The sequence below is a fragment of the Oxyura jamaicensis genome, chromosome 4, assembly GCF_011077185.1.
Source record: "Oxyura jamaicensis isolate SHBP4307 breed ruddy duck chromosome 4, BPBGC_Ojam_1.0, whole genome shotgun sequence".
NCBI lineage: Eukaryota > Metazoa > Chordata > Aves > Anseriformes > Anatidae > Oxyura > Oxyura jamaicensis.
Window position 1 is genome coordinate 90415436 of NC_048896.1, and position 17889 is coordinate 90433324.

General features: G+C 44.2%; 1 protein-coding gene across 1 annotated transcript in view; it reads left to right on the forward strand.

Annotated features, from left to right (window-relative positions):
• The first annotated feature begins 2774 nt into the window (after nucleotides 1-2774).
• Nucleotides 2775-17889, forward strand: part of KDM3A (lysine demethylase 3A) — a 29755-nt gene continuing 14640 nt past the window's right edge. The window contains exons 1-10 of the mRNA XM_035323609.1: nucleotides 2775-3025; nucleotides 5614-5769; nucleotides 7673-7783; nucleotides 9365-9467; nucleotides 10329-10453; nucleotides 10761-10833; nucleotides 10919-11007; nucleotides 13181-13332; nucleotides 14695-15266; nucleotides 16427-16628. Coding sequence (XP_035179500.1) covers nucleotides 2855-3025; nucleotides 5614-5769; nucleotides 7673-7783; nucleotides 9365-9467; nucleotides 10329-10453; nucleotides 10761-10833; nucleotides 10919-11007; nucleotides 13181-13332; nucleotides 14695-15266; nucleotides 16427-16628 — 1754 coding nt within the window. The 5' untranslated portion in view covers nucleotides 2775-2854. The remainder of the gene's footprint in view (nucleotides 3026-5613; nucleotides 5770-7672; nucleotides 7784-9364; nucleotides 9468-10328; nucleotides 10454-10760; nucleotides 10834-10918; nucleotides 11008-13180; nucleotides 13333-14694; nucleotides 15267-16426; nucleotides 16629-17889) is intronic.

Consider the following 17889-nt stretch of genomic DNA (forward strand, 5'->3'; position numbering starts at 1 on the left):
CCATCTTCTCATCTGGTCTTTGCTGTTTTTTTTTTTTTTTTTTTTTTTTTTTTACTTTATTTATATTCAGAACATTGCATTTTGATCAGGTGACTCTTCTCTTAGCACCCTGCCACTAGCTCATCTGTTATTTCAAAAATGTGAGTTAACTTCAAAAGTGTAAGTTAACTTCCAAGGACATCCATGGACAACATCACCCCAGTTACCATCCTGTCCTTGCTCTCTTACTCTTGGCCCTCCAGGCTGGTATCCGACCCAAACCGTGCCATTTGTCCAACAACCACTTCTGGTGTTCACGCTACTCTTTGCACGTGGGAGTTGGTTATTCACAAACCCCACACTGGTGTCTTTCACATCCCTCCTTAAAGCTTTTCTTTATTATGGTGCCTGCAGAAAATGTTTACCCTTCGCCAACTGGTGTGCTACCAACAGTTAGGTCTATTGTATCAGCTAAAACTGATTCTTTATTGCCTAACACTTCTCTTCCTGTATATATTAATCAGCTACCCTTTGAGGCCAAGTGTTTTCCATGCATAAAAACGAAGGGCTTTAAATAAGGAGGGTATACAATGCACACTGTAGGATGTACAATACATTGTGTACAACTGCTGTTATAATAGCAAAACCAGTAATTAAGTAATTCGGTAGTTTCAAATACAGCTTGCTTTATAGGGCATCTTATCACAAGTTCCATTTTGTAGGCCTGGACTATATACTACATGTTTAAATCTGAGAAGCAAACTTACCTATTCTTCCTTTTGATGGCTGTTAATGATAATTTCTCCAGGCTATGTGCAGTTGCTCATGCATTAGACTCATTTTCTACGATCCACTTTTGTTCGTTTATTTTCCCTGCTGAAAACGCTGCATAATGCCAGGTTCACCTCACTGCTAGGAATCACCGAAGAAGTCTGAAAGTTACCTGGGTATTTGGGCTGCCTGATCCCCAGTACGAAGGACAGGAATTCCCTCATCATGGTGAGCAAGGAATTTTTGTGCCATACATGAGAGCGTTTGAATGTAGTAGTTAAGCGTTCAGTGGAGAGTCCTACAGCAAACTGGTTGGAAAAGCTTTTAAATGTAGAGAGGTGGGGGTCGGCCTCTTCTCACAGGTAACTAGTGATAGGACCAGAGGAAATGGCCTCAAGTTGTGCCAGGGGAGGTTCAGGTTGGAAATGAGGAGACATTTCTTCTCAGAAAGAGCAGTCAGGCATTGGGACGGGTTGCCCAGGGATGGGGTGGCGTCAGTGTCCCTGGGGGTGTTCATGGAAAGGTGCTTAAGGACATGGTTTAGTGGATGACATTGGTGGTACGGGGCTGGTTGGACCAGATGGTCTTGGAGGTCTTTTCCAACCTTAGTGATTCTGTGAAAACACTTAGCACAAGTAGCGCCACATCCTTGAGAAAATGGTGGAAGAGATCTGATGACGACAGGAGTATCCAACCTGTCTGCAGCAGCGCTGGTGGGAGTCTGGGGCCTGAGAAGTTTCTCGTCGTGAGAGAAGCCAGGAGAAAACATGAGGTGAACGCTGTCTGCTTTCCCTGAACAGGATGACTCAATAGCTTCTTTGCCTTGTGTACTTCATTCATTTTTGTTCTTCCTCCTCCCACATCATCATATGGGAAATTTTTGTGGTAAAAGATGAGTGGTGTGTCTTGCTAGGTTACTTCACAATACAACCACCTTGCTCGTCACCATTTTCTCAGTTTAATTTCTTGGTTTTATGACCTTTGCCTCAGCCTTTCACAATGGCATGGAGGTCCACCATGAAAGGAACAGAGGATGGGAAGTGGCAGAACCCATTAACTTTTAAACATGGCTACATAAACCACCCCAAAAGCTCTCCACACCCTTAAGGAACCTCTGGAAGACCTAATTTCGCCACCTGCACCTCCTCCTGCCGCCCGGGAGCCCCCTATCCCCAACCCCCCCAGCCTCAAACCACCACACAAGATGGCGGCCACGAACCACCCCCACCCGCCCTTGGGCAGCAGCGCGCATGCGCAGGGGCTCCCGGTGGGCAGGTGGCGGCGCCCCGCGCCCTGTGCGCATGCGCAGTAGGCGGTCCGCAGCGCCCCCGCAGGTGCACCTCGCCACCGCGCGCATGCGCACGAGCGGCCGCCAGGTGCCCCCTCCCCCCGTGCTATATCTGAGTACGCCGCGGATCGCACGTATAAGGGACCGCAGCACGCCCGTCGGCCTGCCGCGGATCCTTCCGCCGGCTCCAAAAGAGGCACTTGTGGGTTAAAGCTCGGCTCGGCTGCCGCACCGATAGAAGCGGCGCGGCGCGGAACGGCCCCAGATGTACCGGTTTTCCCTCTCGGCCCCATCCGCACCCTCCGCGGAGGCGGATGTCCGGGGGGACTCTTTGCGGAAGGATACCATTCCCCCCCCACACACCGAGAAGCCGTTCGGGGGCGGGGCCAGCGAGCCGCGGGCACCGCCCCTCCGCACCAATCGCAGCGGGAGGCTCTGTGACGGGCAGCCAATGGGCGCGGCGGGCGGCGCGGCGGGGGCGGGGCTAAGGAGCAGCGGCGGCGGCGGCGGCGGCGGTGGCTGAGGGGGAGCGGCGCGATCGCGCTCGGCGCTGTGTGGAGGCCGCGGGGGGGCGAGGCTGAGGGGAGGAAGCGGGCGAGGCTCGGCCGAGGGGCGCTCGGCAGGGAGCCCGGCCGCCTCCTTCCCCGTTCGGGGGGCTCCTGAGAGGGAGGCAGGAACAAAGAGGCCTTGGGGGCCTCCGCTTTGAGGGGGGGGGGTCCCTTCCCTCTGCTTAATTAACGGGGGGGGGGCTGCGAGGAGGGAGGGGGAGGCCGCTGCCTCCGTTTCTTCGGCCCCATCCTCCCCCCATGAGTTAAGATGGTGCTGAGGCTGGAGGGCAGCTGGTCGCTGCTGGTGGGCAAGCGCTTCCTCAGCCTGCTCGGCGACGACGACGGGCCCTGGGACACGGAGCGCGTGGCGGAATGGCCCTGGAAGGCGGGCAGGATCCGCGCCGTCTCGCACACCGACATATCCAAGCCCGACCTTAAGGTAATCAGGAGCTGGCCCAGAGGCCTTCGGGAGGCCGGGCTGCTCGCCTCGCCGCCTGGAGACCCGCTGCGTGCCTCTGGGTACGAGGCGTGCAGGGTGTCGTACCCATTAAACACCCCCTGCTTTTGGGGGAGAGGTCGCTGGAAGAAGGAGAAAACCTAACCCCGTGAGGCTCCCTGCCCACCTGGCACACGTGTGCACCCCCGGCTAAAGTCCCTGCGGTGCTCGCGCTGTTTCTGGAAATGGCCCCAAACTAACTGGAGTTGGGTTGCGTTCCACCAGCGCCTTCAGAACTTTTTATTGTAGCCCCTTTGCGGAGGTTTTGCGTTTGCGTGTTTCCCAAGTACGGTTGGAGACCTTGTTTGTAAACAATTTTCTCCCCTGGAGTTGCTTCTGGGACCGAAATGCTCCTTCTTGGAGCGGTGGCTTTTCTTGCTTCTTCTTTGGAGAAGCTGATAAGGAACAAGTGCTTCTGTTGTCTTCAATCAGTGCCGCAGATGTAGCAAATCTGTGTGGGGGGTTGGAGGCTCCTCAGGCTCTTCTTGCATGGTGGCTGCTGCTTAATGGTGATTGCTGGTGGGCTGCTTCTGTGGCCCATCAGTTATTGCAGGCTTGGTGTAATTCATTAACTGTGTGTTCTGGGGAGGCATCAGGAGGGTTTGACAGAAGCTTGTAAGCACCTCTTTAGGAACTGTAGCCAGGAAAGCTGTCCAAGCACGTCTGAAAGGATTTTTAGGGTATAAAATATTTGCGAAGGCCAAAACTCCATTACAGTAACAGAATCTTGGTACTCCCGTTTGTTTCTGCAAGTGACTTGGTCAGGCTGACCCGTGACAAGTCTTCCCATTAAAATTGTTGCCTTATTTTTTTTAATGGGGAGAGTTTTGTGACCTCTGCTTAACCGAGGAAGCACCTTTCTGAACAAGAAGAAAGCTCAGCTTTCCATTTCTTTCTTGAACGTGCAAACTTTGGGGTGTGTTGTGCAGAGTCCTGAGCTGTTGGAGGCTGAGCTTCTCGTCCCGTGCGTGTACCTGGGGTGGAGCTTGCCCCACGGAGCCGTGCCCGACCCTTGCTTGGTGCGCAGAGGAGGATGTTGTTGCAGAAAACTTCTTCAGGGCTTTCTCTGGGACTGAAAGGGAGAAGGAGCAGGTGCTCTCGGGGACTTCAGCGCTCCGCTGTGTGCCTTGTAGTTGGTTACGGTGCCGCCAGAAGCGATTTAACTTCGTGCGTTCTCTGGTAAAAGCATAGAAGTTGTGAAGCAGACAATTGAGGCACGAAGAACTTCTTGTTCCAAAATACATGCTGCCTCCTTCCCTCTGTTGCAAGGAAGAACAATGTCTAGGAACACCTGAAATAGTGATGGATTGAAAAAAGCATCCAGCAGAGTAGAAATCCTTAACCTTTCCCACCTTGCTTCTCATAGATCGTCAGGATCGAGCTACAGAAATGAAAGACTGCCTGTGATGTTGGGAAGCATTTTTTTCAACTGTATTTTCCTGTTTGTGCAGTGTTGATGCTCCAACCAAAACAAGCCCTTCTGGTTCTGGTGGTTGTGCTGTTTGCTTATCTCTTTCACCGTTTCCGTGAACTTCAGAATGCCTAAATTCAGTTCTGCGCCCGGCAGGTCTGCAGTTCCTGCCTGCGATAACGCCTCTCGGCGTGCGTGCTCTTACTTGCCTCTCCCCTCGCAGGGAAGCTGAACGCAAGGGGAAGTTTCTAAGATTCGCTCAATTAAGGCTTCTCCACTTCTAGGGTAAAAGAGTTAGGCGCTATATTTAGGACGGTGATATTTCCTGGGAAGGAGGAGAGATTTCTGAAGGTGTCGTTCTCTACCGAGTTATTTAAATTCCTGTAGCCAGGCAAGGTTTTATTTGTGTATTCTCCCCCATCTTTTGATCATCTCTGCGTCGCTTATCAAAGAATGGCAATGCCACCTCAAAGAAACTGGTTGAGAAAACGTGTTTTTATCATGTAGTGACAACTGCTTTCCTCTTGAAAAGTTTGTATACGTGCTTCAGAGATTTGGAGAGATGAATACCACTTAAAAGCAGGCAGGAAAGGACCACGCTATGCAATTTCACCTCCTTTACTCACTTACTCTCACTTGGGCTTCCAACAAAATAACTGAAGTTATTCTTTGGGACTCTTATTCTGAAAACATTTCTGGAAAAACAAGTCATGAAACACCCTAAATTTAGTGGAAAGTAGATGTGCTACTGTACTACGCCGTCCCTTAAAGATTGTTTTTGCTTGCTTGTTTTTTTTCCCCGCCTGTAAACACCGGTGGGCCAACTAACCCAGTTAACTCCCCTTGATCAATAGAGGGCTTTTTGAGATGGGAAGGTCATCGAGTTACATAGGAATGGTAACGTTTTATGTGACAGTAATGATGATGAGCCCATTACCTTTAACTATGCTTACAAATACTAAGTCAGTCTAGGATGCTCTACTGACCGCTGAACTGTGCGACAGAAGGGCAATATTCTTGTTTTCATCGTGTTTCTAATGAATTTTTTAGAAGAAATTGTTGTTTATCGTGTTTATCTTGTATGGGATTGAATATTAAGCTATTTACTTTGTTTCTGCAGATTTGTGTGGAATTTGATGATGAGTCATGGGAAAAAAGAAGATGGATAGAGGTCTACTGCCACAAGATGAAAGCATTCCTGGTGGAGCAAAAGCTGGTGCTGGCCGAAAGAAAAACTCAAGGCAGTTCTTTAACGCCTATCCAGTGGCCTGCAATGGCAAGTACACGGTTGGCCTGACTCGCTTGGGCTCTGCATGGCCAACTGCTAAGCACGGGGCTTTCTGCTCGCTACTTCTGTCTTAGGTTCTTTGTACTTTGCCTCAAGTACTGTTAATTCTTCAGTAATTCATGATCGGAGACAAAAATAATTTGAATGACTCGTACATGATGGCTGTCTGCCACGGATCACTTGTGAGATCTAGTTTTTGTGTATATAAAAACCTGAGCTACGCTTCCCAAGCCAGAAATCGAAGCTTCCTGCAACTGCCACGCATGGCTGGCAGTGCAGATAAGCCGGTGGAGGTGAACAGAGGATTTTTCTTTGCTAATGAATTCAGCCAGTATAGTTTTACTTGACTGCTTTGGATATTGCTACTCCTAGGGTCGTTGTGAAATAAACAAAGATGTAAATTTGCTGTATTTTAATTATGATGAGGCTGTAGGCCATGTTTAATACTCTTAACTTTGGGTATAATGTACGCAGTGTAATTGAAACTTCTGTGTTTTAGCTGAGGTTTGTCTTAAGCAAAGCTGACCTAAACAGATATTTACTGGATATAGAGCTAAAGAGGGTGGGAGAAGAAGTGGAGAGATGAGTCGTTCACTTCATTTCCTTCCTCTCGCAGTAATATCAATACGTCTACAATTAGATGTTGCTGATACGATGTTCTGAAATCCTGCTTATTTCAACTTAGCGTTGTCTCTTTACATGCCTCTGAACAGTTCTCACCTCCGTTTTACGCTCGAGGTTTCCTTCCCTGGTGTGTTTAAGGGGTCAGTTCATGCAGTGTGCATGTGAAGTCGCTCATTGTAGGAGTGAGGTAGGATAAAGTACAGCACAGTGTTGGAACTTGCCTTGGCAAAGATGTTTCCCCCCTCTCCTACCACTCGAGGGAGGAAAGAAAGAGTTACAAGAGGCACGTGGGGACTTATTTATTTAAATCTTGATTACAGCGATCTGAGTGTACAGGAGAGTATGTTTCTGGCAAATAGAATGGCTTTGCAAAACGTGTAATGCCCAGTAGCTCCTGGAGCGACTGCTTTTGCTTTTACAGTGATACTGCCCCTTTCCTAGTGCTGTTGTAACTCCACTTAAAGCAGCAAAGGGGAAGAAAATCTTTCTTTGCATGACCAGTCCTTTAGAAACCCACACATACTCTATCAGAATGATTTTTTTCCTTCTTTTCTCTTTTGAATGGGGCATAAATGTACCTTTTGCATAAGGAGGAGTTATTCCATGCTTGTGAAGTTCCAGGCTCCAGATCCATACCCACTCAGGGCTGTTAGCTGAAGGGCTAGACAAAATTTAATCTTGTACATATTTAGAAGTGTTCAGAGGCTTCTTAAGGAAATCTTTGTTTCATGGCTGCTCTTAAAGCCTTTGGTTTACATGAAGACAACATCATTGGACTGGAGCAGTATAACTCTGAGGCTCTCAAAGTCATCATTCATGCCTAAACTAAGGCTTCGTTCGGTACGTTATCAGTGGTGTGTGAGCTTTGGGAACTCACCTGCAAGCCCTGCAGCAGCCCTCCAGTGCTTTGCTATTCCTCTGCTCTACCATGAGGAGGGGTCTTGAACACGTCCTCATTTGGAACTACTCAAGCTAGTAAATTATTCGTGTTGGGATGAATGGTTAATGATTGTTAACGACAGCCACCTAAACACAGTTCTTTACTCTTCCTAATAAGTGAAATGAATTTCAAGTATAATCCAGTAACTGCTTTGTTAGGCTTGTATGAGAAAGTTTATTAGACACTTACTTTGTCTTAAGAGTTATGTGTAGATGTGAGACCTTAACAGGGAAACAGATGCAAAACTAAAATGATTTTAATTAAAATGAGCATGAGACATGATGAGATCTTACTCTGCTTCTAAGAAAATGCTTATCACTTTTCTAGACTTACAAATCCTTAGTGGACAAAGCTGGTTTGGGATCAATGGTTTCGGTGCGCTATCTGGGCGAAGAGAGATGTGTTTTTCTTTCTAAAGACCTCTTGACACCCATCCAGGTAACTTTGTATGGCATCATAAACGTGAAATGTAAATCGTCTTATCTTGGTATTGAAGATATCTGAAGTTAATGTGTTCTGAATGCAGGGCTGTAGACGGGTACAAACTTGGAGTAGGTGTGTGTTGCCACAACTCATAAATATCAGTTCTGGGTGTGATATGTGTGTGTCCAGGACACGCATAAGACAGCTGGATGAGGGAGTGTAGCAGGAGAGAGATTCAGCTCAGGTGGCAGCAGTTGCATCACGTTGATGGCAGGGGATGATCTGGAATGTTTCCCTTTTGTGACCATGACTGCCATTGCTGTGAAAGGAGTTGCAGAGATGTCTGGAATAAATCTTGCTGCTCAATGGAAACACATGACTTCTAAACTGAAAGCATTGTGGAAGTGGGCAGGATGTAAATGAGGTGGTTGAATTGTAATGCCTCTGAGCACCAGGAGGAAAATTTGTTAGTGAAAATTAGGCAGAGGCAGGCTGAAACAATTGCCCTGCATGACTGACTGGTCAGGCATTGCAAGGAATAGGATCTGCTGCTGGGAAAGGATTTAACCTTTCTAGAAAAGGCCCAACAAACCCTGAATGAAATTAGTAGTAGATGTCCCACGTAGAGCCTGCTAGTAATGCCACCATTCACGTTCTAGTACTTTAACTTGTTACCAGGCAGCAAGTAGACCACTTATTCTGAGAAACTAACAAAAGACCGTCTTAAAACTAAATGCAAGTTGCAGATTGTCAGTTTGCCTGCGTTGGCTCAAAAAGCAAGTAAAGATTTCTTTATATGGAAGCCTCATCTCAATATTGCAGTGGAGAAAGCGAATTTTCTGGCATCTTGAATAACAGCTCTCTCAGCGCTGGCTCTTGAGCCTTCTGCTTCTTACAAATACCAGAACAGTGCTTAGGATATATATATATATATAAAAAAGGTAATCTTTTTTTATTGGCACTGTGAGCCATTGTTAAAAACTTGCTCTCCACTTCCGATTTAGAAATTCTAAATGTTTTTGAGGAGCTTATTTAGTTAAAAATAGAAGGGGAGGATGTAAATACCTGGTGCTAAATAATTATGAACAATTTAGATGTAGCTGCCTCTGTTTTCATTCATAATGAATGTTTTATAATGTATAAGGTGCCTTGACATGCACTGGATCCAGGCACTATTGCCATAACGTAACTAGAAACGTAAAACCCAAAGCATCTGCATTTACAACTGTTTGGGGCTATTATAAAATGTGTGTCCACTGGTTCTAAGAAGCTAATCCTAGATTAGTTTGGTTAAACTTAGTTCTCATTAACGACGTAGTAAGACCAAGCCAGATTGTTTGGTTTTTAGAGCAATATTAAAGTGGATCTGGAGAACTCCCTCCAGGCTGGCTTGTTGCTCGTTGTCCCAGGTTAGTGGTAAGGAAGTGATGTCTGCTTCCATAAATACGATATCCTGGGAACTGAGGAAACACAGAATAATGAGAAACTTGTTGGACTTGTATGAAGTGCTGCTATCTTGTTTCTAAATACTCATGCCTTTTGGTTAATCAAAAGCTTAATCCTTAATACCAACCCCTTTATTTTGCTCTGAAATAGGATGTGGACAGTTCCAGGCTTCATCTTAAGGATGATCAAAATGTTAACGAGGAAATTCAGGCTTTGGTGAAGAAACACTTAGATGAAACACGCTTGGTACAAGGTAAGAGCATACTATGTAGCAGAAAACTTCATCAATGAATACTGAAATCAAAAGGGAAATCTTTGTGCTGGTGGTATAAATGATAACAATCTGTTCTAGGAATGAAAGCTTTTTTATAAAAAGAAAAAATACTAGTTCTGCTTTTGCAGCAATGAATGGAAAATGTGAGGAATTGTGGAGAATTCAATGTTAAGTCCTTCTGTTGTAAGAGTGAGTGCATAATTTAGGCGTGTATAGGTGTCCTGACTCCTGTGAAAGAGATACCAAACGTGTAGCAATTCCCACTGAAATTCCTGGGAGTTACTTGCTGTTTTCAAGTAGTGTTTTTTAAACTTCCAAAGCTTTAAACAGAGGCTACTCCTTAGTCAAATTGAAATTGTTATCTTTAGATTTGCTGGCCTCAAATTCTTGCTTACTGGTACGTACATGTGTCTTTGTTAGTCATGTTTGCTTATGCGAGAAACATCTTGCTTTTGTGGAAAGGAAAATATTACAGCTTAGAGTTGTCATTTCCAATGCTGTAAAAGGGGAAAATTCCCCATCTAATCAGAGAGTCTCTGCTTCCTTGTCCATTGATCTGGCTTACTGTCTGAAATTTGGAGGTCAGCCTGGCTCCTGCTACATGTCTGAACATCCAAGAAGCTTAATTGAACTATTTGAGAGAAGCAGATAGCTGGAACGTGGTTTTATCATGCTTTTATTTTCCTCCCTCAGCTATGTGGAAGTTGTCTCAAGGTTCTCAGCTTGTTTTACTTACTCATCTTGCATCCAGTACTGTTGGCAAATTCATGTTGATATCTGGATAACGTGATGGTCTTTGTGCACCCTTTTCCTTAAGCATTTTTTTTTTCATTTTTTAAGGTGGAAAAAATATCATTGGTTCAAAAATAAGAATTTACAGCCTGGATCCATCTACCCAGTGGTTCACAGCAGTTGTTGTGAATGGTAATCCAGCTACACGAACTCTGGAAGTCAACTGTCAGGAGGTAAGAACCAGCTGAGGTGGGTTTACAAGCAGAGATGGGGGAACAGTTGGGGTCTTCTATTTATATCCCCACTGGTACCATTTGTAATTCTGTCCTTTATGTTTGATGCTAGGAGAAAGTAGGGATCACTGTGGTGCAGTGCAATCTGTTACCCCAAAGTGTTTCTGTATCACTTCGTGCTGCTGGTAGAACTGTCAAATAACAAATGTCAAGTATCTAAGCATACTCTATACCATAACACCTAAGATAAATACATTCAAACTGTAACTTTCACATCTGACTCCTGTGGTTTTTCTTCCTTTCCAAGATTCCAGCTTTAAAAACTCTTGATCCAGAGTTAATTCACGTCGAAATCATATATGACAATAATGGGAAATGTGGTAAGAGCTGTTATTGTTTGTACTTCAGATACCGAGTCGGAAATTTGTGCTAAAATGGACTAATCTTGATCACTTTCTATTCCAGATAAATCTAAAAAAATTGGGGGTGTGAAAAGGAAATCCACAGAGAATAGTGGAAGCGTTGATGCTAAACACACAAAATCTTCTCCCGAGGTAATGTCTTACCGTGTTACGTGTGTCTGTGTTATATAATTTAGTCATGACATTTCTCAGAATGGCCTTAAATAAGGATTAGCTGTAAAAGTGGAAAAATGAACCTAATCCCTGGGAGGATATGTTGTGTTCACTGAAACTTGTCTAGGCATGGGTAAAAACATCTCGCCTTGCAGTAATCAGAGAAACAGTTACTAAACCTTGATGTTCAGGTTTTAGTTTTCTGAGTTGTTTTTTGCCCCCTCCTTGTGCTCAGGCATCAGCCTGCCTAGTTACGTATTCCTTAGTGCAGTGAAGCACAAGGCAGTCCTCAGGTGCGTAGCCTTTGCTTTTTGCATTCATGCTTTAACTACTTAGTTTTGTACTTAAGCCCCAAAACTCTAGCGACACTTGCATGCTTTGAGGATTCGAGCTACACAGACAATGGTCTGGAAGAATGTGTCAGTACAAAAAGGGAATAAGAGTACCTCTGTGTCAATATTTATTTCTTTTGAGAGTGACGTGGGACGTATCAGTCCTAAGAAAGCTCCCTGAAAGGCCAAGAGAAGATCTGGGTAACTTTATAGAAATGTGAATGTAAAATACTGGCTTGACTAAAGAACAGTACTGCAGACTCACCCTATACTTTTGCCCTGGTGCTTCAAAATTGCATTTTAGGTGGGGCTAGTCTTAAGGAAGCTCTTCAGTGGTGGCAGTAGCGGATGTTTTTATTTGTGTTTTGTTTCGGATTTTGATTATTGGCTTCTGTGCGGTCAATCCTGTGCTGAGTCAGTATGTAGATTTAGTTATTGTCCGGATATCGTTATTAGAAATCTGTAACGGCTTTGCAAGGATGCAGCAGGGAGGCAGCAAGTACAAGATAAGATTCCTCAATGACAAGAGTGATCCGTCTTGTATTTACTGAGGAGGAAGAGTGTTTGTGCCACAAATCGGCATGAAGTAGCTCGCGCACTGCAATCACACTCTGCTTATGTTGTTGCTATAGCTCATGCTTGAGTACCTTTAGTGTCTTTCAAGCACTCAATTTGCCATTTTTGAGCTTTCTGCACATTCAGCCATTGAGCCACTCACTCAATGCATACAAAGCCAGTCTTTATTTCATATTCCAAATGTACTACAGAAGCGTTACCATGATCTGAATCCATGGCTTGTTTTTCCTTAAAGTGGTGCTGCTGTTTATTTAGTTCTGGTTTTCTGCTCTACCTTCCTTCTAAGGACTGGGACTTTTATCACTTCTACTCTTTGGGAAATGCCTTGTAAGCATTTTGAGAATAGTTGCAAGTGAGTGTACTTGGATAGGGAAAATCAGCTCTATTTCTTTGATTTTGGTGGAGTGAATACATTGCATTGGTAAGCTGAAGCTGTAACTTGTTTCTTAAACGCACTGTGTGATAGTAGTCTGACTTGTAATGTGGAGTTAATAAACTCCAAGGTTTTTCTGAGAGCTTGCCTTGATGTCTGACAGCTGTGTTGTACAAAGCAGAAAGGAAATGGTTCAGAGTTGATGTTAATGAGCCTAGCATAACTTCCAGCAGTAAGTTGAGCATGTGGGAGTGGACTATGGATTTGAGAGCTGAGGAGGGAGTCTCATGGAAAACAACTGTTTCTAAGGTCTCTTGCTAATTCGATAGGCCTGTTGTATTCCTAAAGAACTGTAGCTTTATAAAGCTGGTTACTTAATCAGCACAAGATTTCTTCACTTAACACTGTAGAATCCTGGTACAAAGACTTCCTCACTGCAGGGAAGTTCACGTATAGATTTTTGGTAATGTCAAACTGACTTCACAGTTTTAATTTTCTCGGGGATTTTCGGAAGAGCTCTGAAAGCTATTTCTGAATTCTGATTACTGCAACTGACTTAGAAAGATCATTGCACTGGTGGTAACAAAGAAGAGCAGAGCTTTCTATCTTCCTTTCCACCTTAATGTTACGTGTACCACCTGAAGTCTATGATGGTAACTGGGAGGAGAGGGGAACAAATTAACAGGAACAGTGTTTTTGGAAGCTACAAGGTTTAAAAGGTCTCTCTGTGTTTTGGATGGAGTGAGGAATGGTTTTCAAGCTTTTAAACAATCATTACTGTACTCTTCTTTTTAAGCTTAACCCTGTAAAGCAGTATTTGTTTTGGTGGTGGTGTTCTAAGTATTTCTAACTGTTAAAATCTTACTTACAGGTTTCTCAGAGTCAGGGACATGTGCGGTCAGTACCAACGGTGTTTGGTGAAGCATTGCTAGGATGTACTCCTGCTAATAAAGACCAAAGGCATCAAGGCTTGCCCCTGCCAGCTAACTCTCCTCCCAATCTTGGTGCAGAAACTCCTCAGGGGTAAGGAATCAGTTTATGCTTGCATGGACTTCTCTTCTCCAAAAATAATTCAAGTTCTTAGAGTAAACTCAGAAGTAATTTTTATGGAACTGTAGTAACTCAAGTCATTGTCATAGAAAAGCGATAGATTTAATTGTGCTGGTTATGTAATTTTCTTGCTTATGCCATGTGTCTGTGTATGTCTTGGGGTTGTCTTTAAACCAGTGAGGTAGCTGCCCTTCAGTGTTGCAAGCTGGTATTCCTGTGTCATTGTACCCATCCACAGACAAATGGGAAGTACAGGAGGGCTTCCCATGGTGTCTGCTTTTTGTCAGACGTGTCCCCCACCTGCCTCACCAAGAAAAACTAAACAGGACACCTTCAGGCAGGTGTCTTGTAGGCTAGCTGCTTACAGATTAAGTACAGGCCCTCAATTCCATTGCTGCTCAACAGGTATTTGTTGCCTCTAAACTTACTCGTTATCTGTCAGAGCCCAGGAAGTGTCCAATGGGGCTTAAAACCTTCTAGTACTGAGTTTACCACTACAAACTTTCCTTGTACAAATTCGAGCTGATGCTGCATTTCTATGATAAAACTAACTTTTTAGAGTTACAGTCAAAGTGTTTTTCAATCGGATCCATGTCTCAAAAATACAAGTTTCTACGGTAGCTGTGACAGGAGGAAAGGCAGTTGGGGTCTGAAACGAAAGCTGTGCTTTATTCAACTTTCTGAGTAGAGCAAGTGTGGGAACCGTACTGTAGCGTGTAACTGTTTTTTCCTGAGTGTAAACCACAGCTCCTTTCCAAAAGCAGAATCTGAGGGTTAGAATGTTGTGCCTTTACCCCCGGTTCTGTCACAAAGATTTATGTACTTAGTACAGTGTGATAGCTGATACACAAAACTTGTTTCCTTTACAAGAAGCGGTGTTGGCTTGCAGCAAATGTGACTTTTCATCTGATCTTTTTGTGGGGGAGCAGTTTTACAAGCCTTAATTGAGACAGTAGTATCAGCCAGAAGCACAGTCCCTGCTAAAGTTTGTTGAGTATTGGAGCCTTCTAATACAGGCGTGCAAGTGAAATGTGTTTGGTTGTACAGTGACGTGGAGAAAATGAAAGGAACTGTAGCTGTGTGAAGGTAGTGGAGTAGCTACAGTAGCTAAACGTGTGTGCATCTGTGCTTGTACAGTTCTATCATTTGGTTTCAGCTCTTAAAAAACAATAATAAATCTATTGTACTTCACACAATTTTACATCTTTGAATGTCAGAATTAAAAGTGTGTGGTTAGATTTCTTCCTTCAAGATCTAAACACAACTGGGTTTGAAGAGCTGATGCTGTGGTTCGTTTGATACCTACTTGTCTAAGTATTTCTTGTTACGTTTCAGCACATGTAGACGGAGCTTACCAGAAACCCATCCTTCTTGTCTTAATGCTGGAGTTAAACCATTGAAGGACGAATTGATGGCCTTTCCAAAAGTGACGTATATATCTAAAGAACAAACGCAAAATCCTAATGATCAAAATGGTAAATATACCTCTTTGACAACCTCAAGATCTTCATCTTTGACTGATCCAGCTAACGGAAAAGAAACCAGCTTGAAAAATACAAATGAACCTCTAATGAAGCCCACAACAAACTTTCCAAAAGAATGCATTTCTGCAAAACAGTTGCAACACCTTAACTCTCCCATAGCAATACCAAGAGTCAATAGCGCTGTTGAACTGCAGAGGACTTTAGATTGTCGGCCCTCAACCTCCGATGCTCACCTTCTCTCTTTTACTGAGTCTGGAGTTAAATCACAAAGCAACTGTAATAGCCAGAACAGCCAAAAAGGAAACAAGACCGATGAACACATGGACATGGAATTCTTTATTAGGAGAAATTCAAATGAGGCTCTTTTTGAGAGAAGTGAAAATGAAAACTTTTGGACTGGAAGTGCCAAGGTCCAGGATAATGGCAAGTATTTTTTAAAACTTCCTGTCACTTGAAAGCCCTTGTAGTTCTTGTGTGATTTCATCCAAGTCTATGCTTTGTAACCTACACAAAAATAGTAGATCAGATTGTGCGAGTGAGTGATCTGGAATTTGAGTCATTTGTAGGTTCTTTCACAAGGCGAATGCAATAAAACTAAAAAATGTTCTTTCCTGCAAAAGGAAAAAAGGACAAATAATTCCTAGAAACAAAGGTTTTTATTTTAAAGTATCTCCAAGAACAGCGTGGCACAACAGGTTACAGGAACAGGGTTCTGTTTGGGATGCAGAAGCTGATGTTGTAATGAGACTGCTTTTTTAGCTGTGGCCCTAAATTTTGTAAATGCAACGAGAAGTGGATGTTCTCAACAAAGCTTTGTTCAAAAGGGACTTTCCTTTAGTAATCTGTCAAGAAGAAAAATAAAAAAGGCCACTTTGTGTTATTTGTGGCACAGTTCTGATTGCTGAGCTCTCCAAGTTTTCCACGTGTGGCAGAATGGGAATTGCTGTGGTTCTCACCAGAAGTCCAGCTCCTTAAATGTCTGTGCTGTGCGTCAGATGGTGCAGCTGATCGTCCTGCTTCTGGGAATCTCCCTGCACACACCCCCTGTCTTTCCAATCTCATGTTGCTTGGTCTTGTGTTACCACATGCTGTTCCTTAACTAAGCAGCCAGCCAAGCAGTCACTGCTGGGTCTCACCTGCAGTGTGGAAGGAGGAGAGATGTTTGGCTTCTCTTATGGCGAGATGCTGAAGTCCATTGCACCTTGAGGGCTGCAAAATGGCTGGGTTGTCCTTCCGTCCTCAGTGCTTTTGAAGTCTATTCCATGCTCAGATACTCAGGCCCTGATAGTTGCGGAACTGCTTTCGTTGAAAGCAGCCCATCTTTCAAAATAATTTTATGTGAGGTGTGAAGGGGTCTGTTAAGGTTGGGTTTCCAGGCTGTATGACTTGAGTGTATGGGTCTACACCTTCAGCAAGTTTCTGCAGACAGCGAATATTTTTTTAGGATTGCTTTGTTTCAGTGTAATGTGACACGTACAGGAGAGGTCGACATAGGTCTCTTCCATGAGAAGACCTTTGCTTGCACCTTTGTGTGGTGAACTGCTTAGTAAAGGTTGGGTAACTTTCACTGCTCTTCCCCACAGTCATGGTTCGCAAGTCAATTTTAGCAGATGCTTCCAAAGTGAAGAAACTGCAGCAGAGCGGAGAGGCGTTTGTACAGGATGGCTCCTGCAATAATATCGCACCTCACCTGCATAAATGCAGGGAATGCCGTCTGGACAGTTACCGAAAGAACAAAGATCAGAGAGAGTCCACTGTCTTCTGTCGATTCTTTCACTTCAGGAGGTAAGAGAAATATTAACTGTATAGATCTTGGTGTTACTTAAATGTGAGTCACTCGTCGGAGTTGGGCGTCTGTCGTCTTGTTTGTGTTTTTCCTCTGAAAGGAGGGCTGTTGAGTGCTCACAGTTAGCTATAACACGAATCTTCTCTTCCTGGGCCAGGTGAAGAGCAGCTTTGTGGTTGACATGTTCCCATTTAGGGCTCTGATTTAAAACTGCTGGCTGTCAGCGCGTAGCTGTTGAGCTATAAGGCCCGGATGCCTAACCAAGGAGAGGTTGTGTGTGTTTTTCTAGCACTTAGAAATCTTATAACAACTTCATTTGAATAGAAAATATTTTGGCAGGAGTTGGAGCTGTTTGTTTTGCTATTCTGGGCTGAATGCCAATAGGATAACTGGAGTTTAGTTGGAGTGCTTCAGCCCAGTAGTACTGGAGGTGCTGGAGAGGTTGGACTCCATGCGTGTCTCCCAGAGTTCAGCAGTGGGACACGTGAAATGTTAGACACATCTACAGCTGGGAAGAGTTAAAGTAAGTGACCGTGGCCTTTCAGCCCAGAACGACAGAACAGCGATGGGCAAAGCCCTCGTTTAATGTTGTGCTGCTCCATCCTTTTTCCAATTTATGCTCGGGAGTTTGTTTCTTTAGGCTTGTTACAACATTTAATCGGCGTGCTTACTGGGTTTTAAGGAGAGCAGCTGGGGAGGGGAAGCAAGGCAACTTTGAGCAAAGCCCGCTGAGTGCTGTTTGCTTTCTCCAAACCTGATCTGCAGCTTCAGATCTTCCCCTGTGAGCATGATTTTTATTTTTTTTTTTTTGAGCTGAACCGTCGAGGTCCCTCGTTGTTTTCCCTCTTTAGTTCTTAAGCCACCATAAGGAACCCTTTCAAAAAAGGTTTTAAACTGTTATTTGAAGCACATCTGTAAGCCCAGGGTGGATGTTGTCAAACTGTTGTGTTTGGCTGTTTTTAACATGTCCATTCCTTTGTTTTCAAGTTGTGTAAATTTTTTCCATGAACTCTTTGATCTCAAGTCCAGATGCTGTGTGCTTCTACTTATTTTCCCCCCACCCATTTATGCTTTGAGATACAGACTGTGTTATGTAGGGAAGAAGTAACACTTTTATATAAGAGAAGAAAAACAAATACGAGCTCCCACAAGGGAGGTAGAATGCTTACCAATCCTTAGCTCTACTTTTGATTTTCAGAGGAATGGGTTTCTTTTGGGGCTCTCTAGGTAGAAGAAAAAAACTATATGCCTGAAGACCTT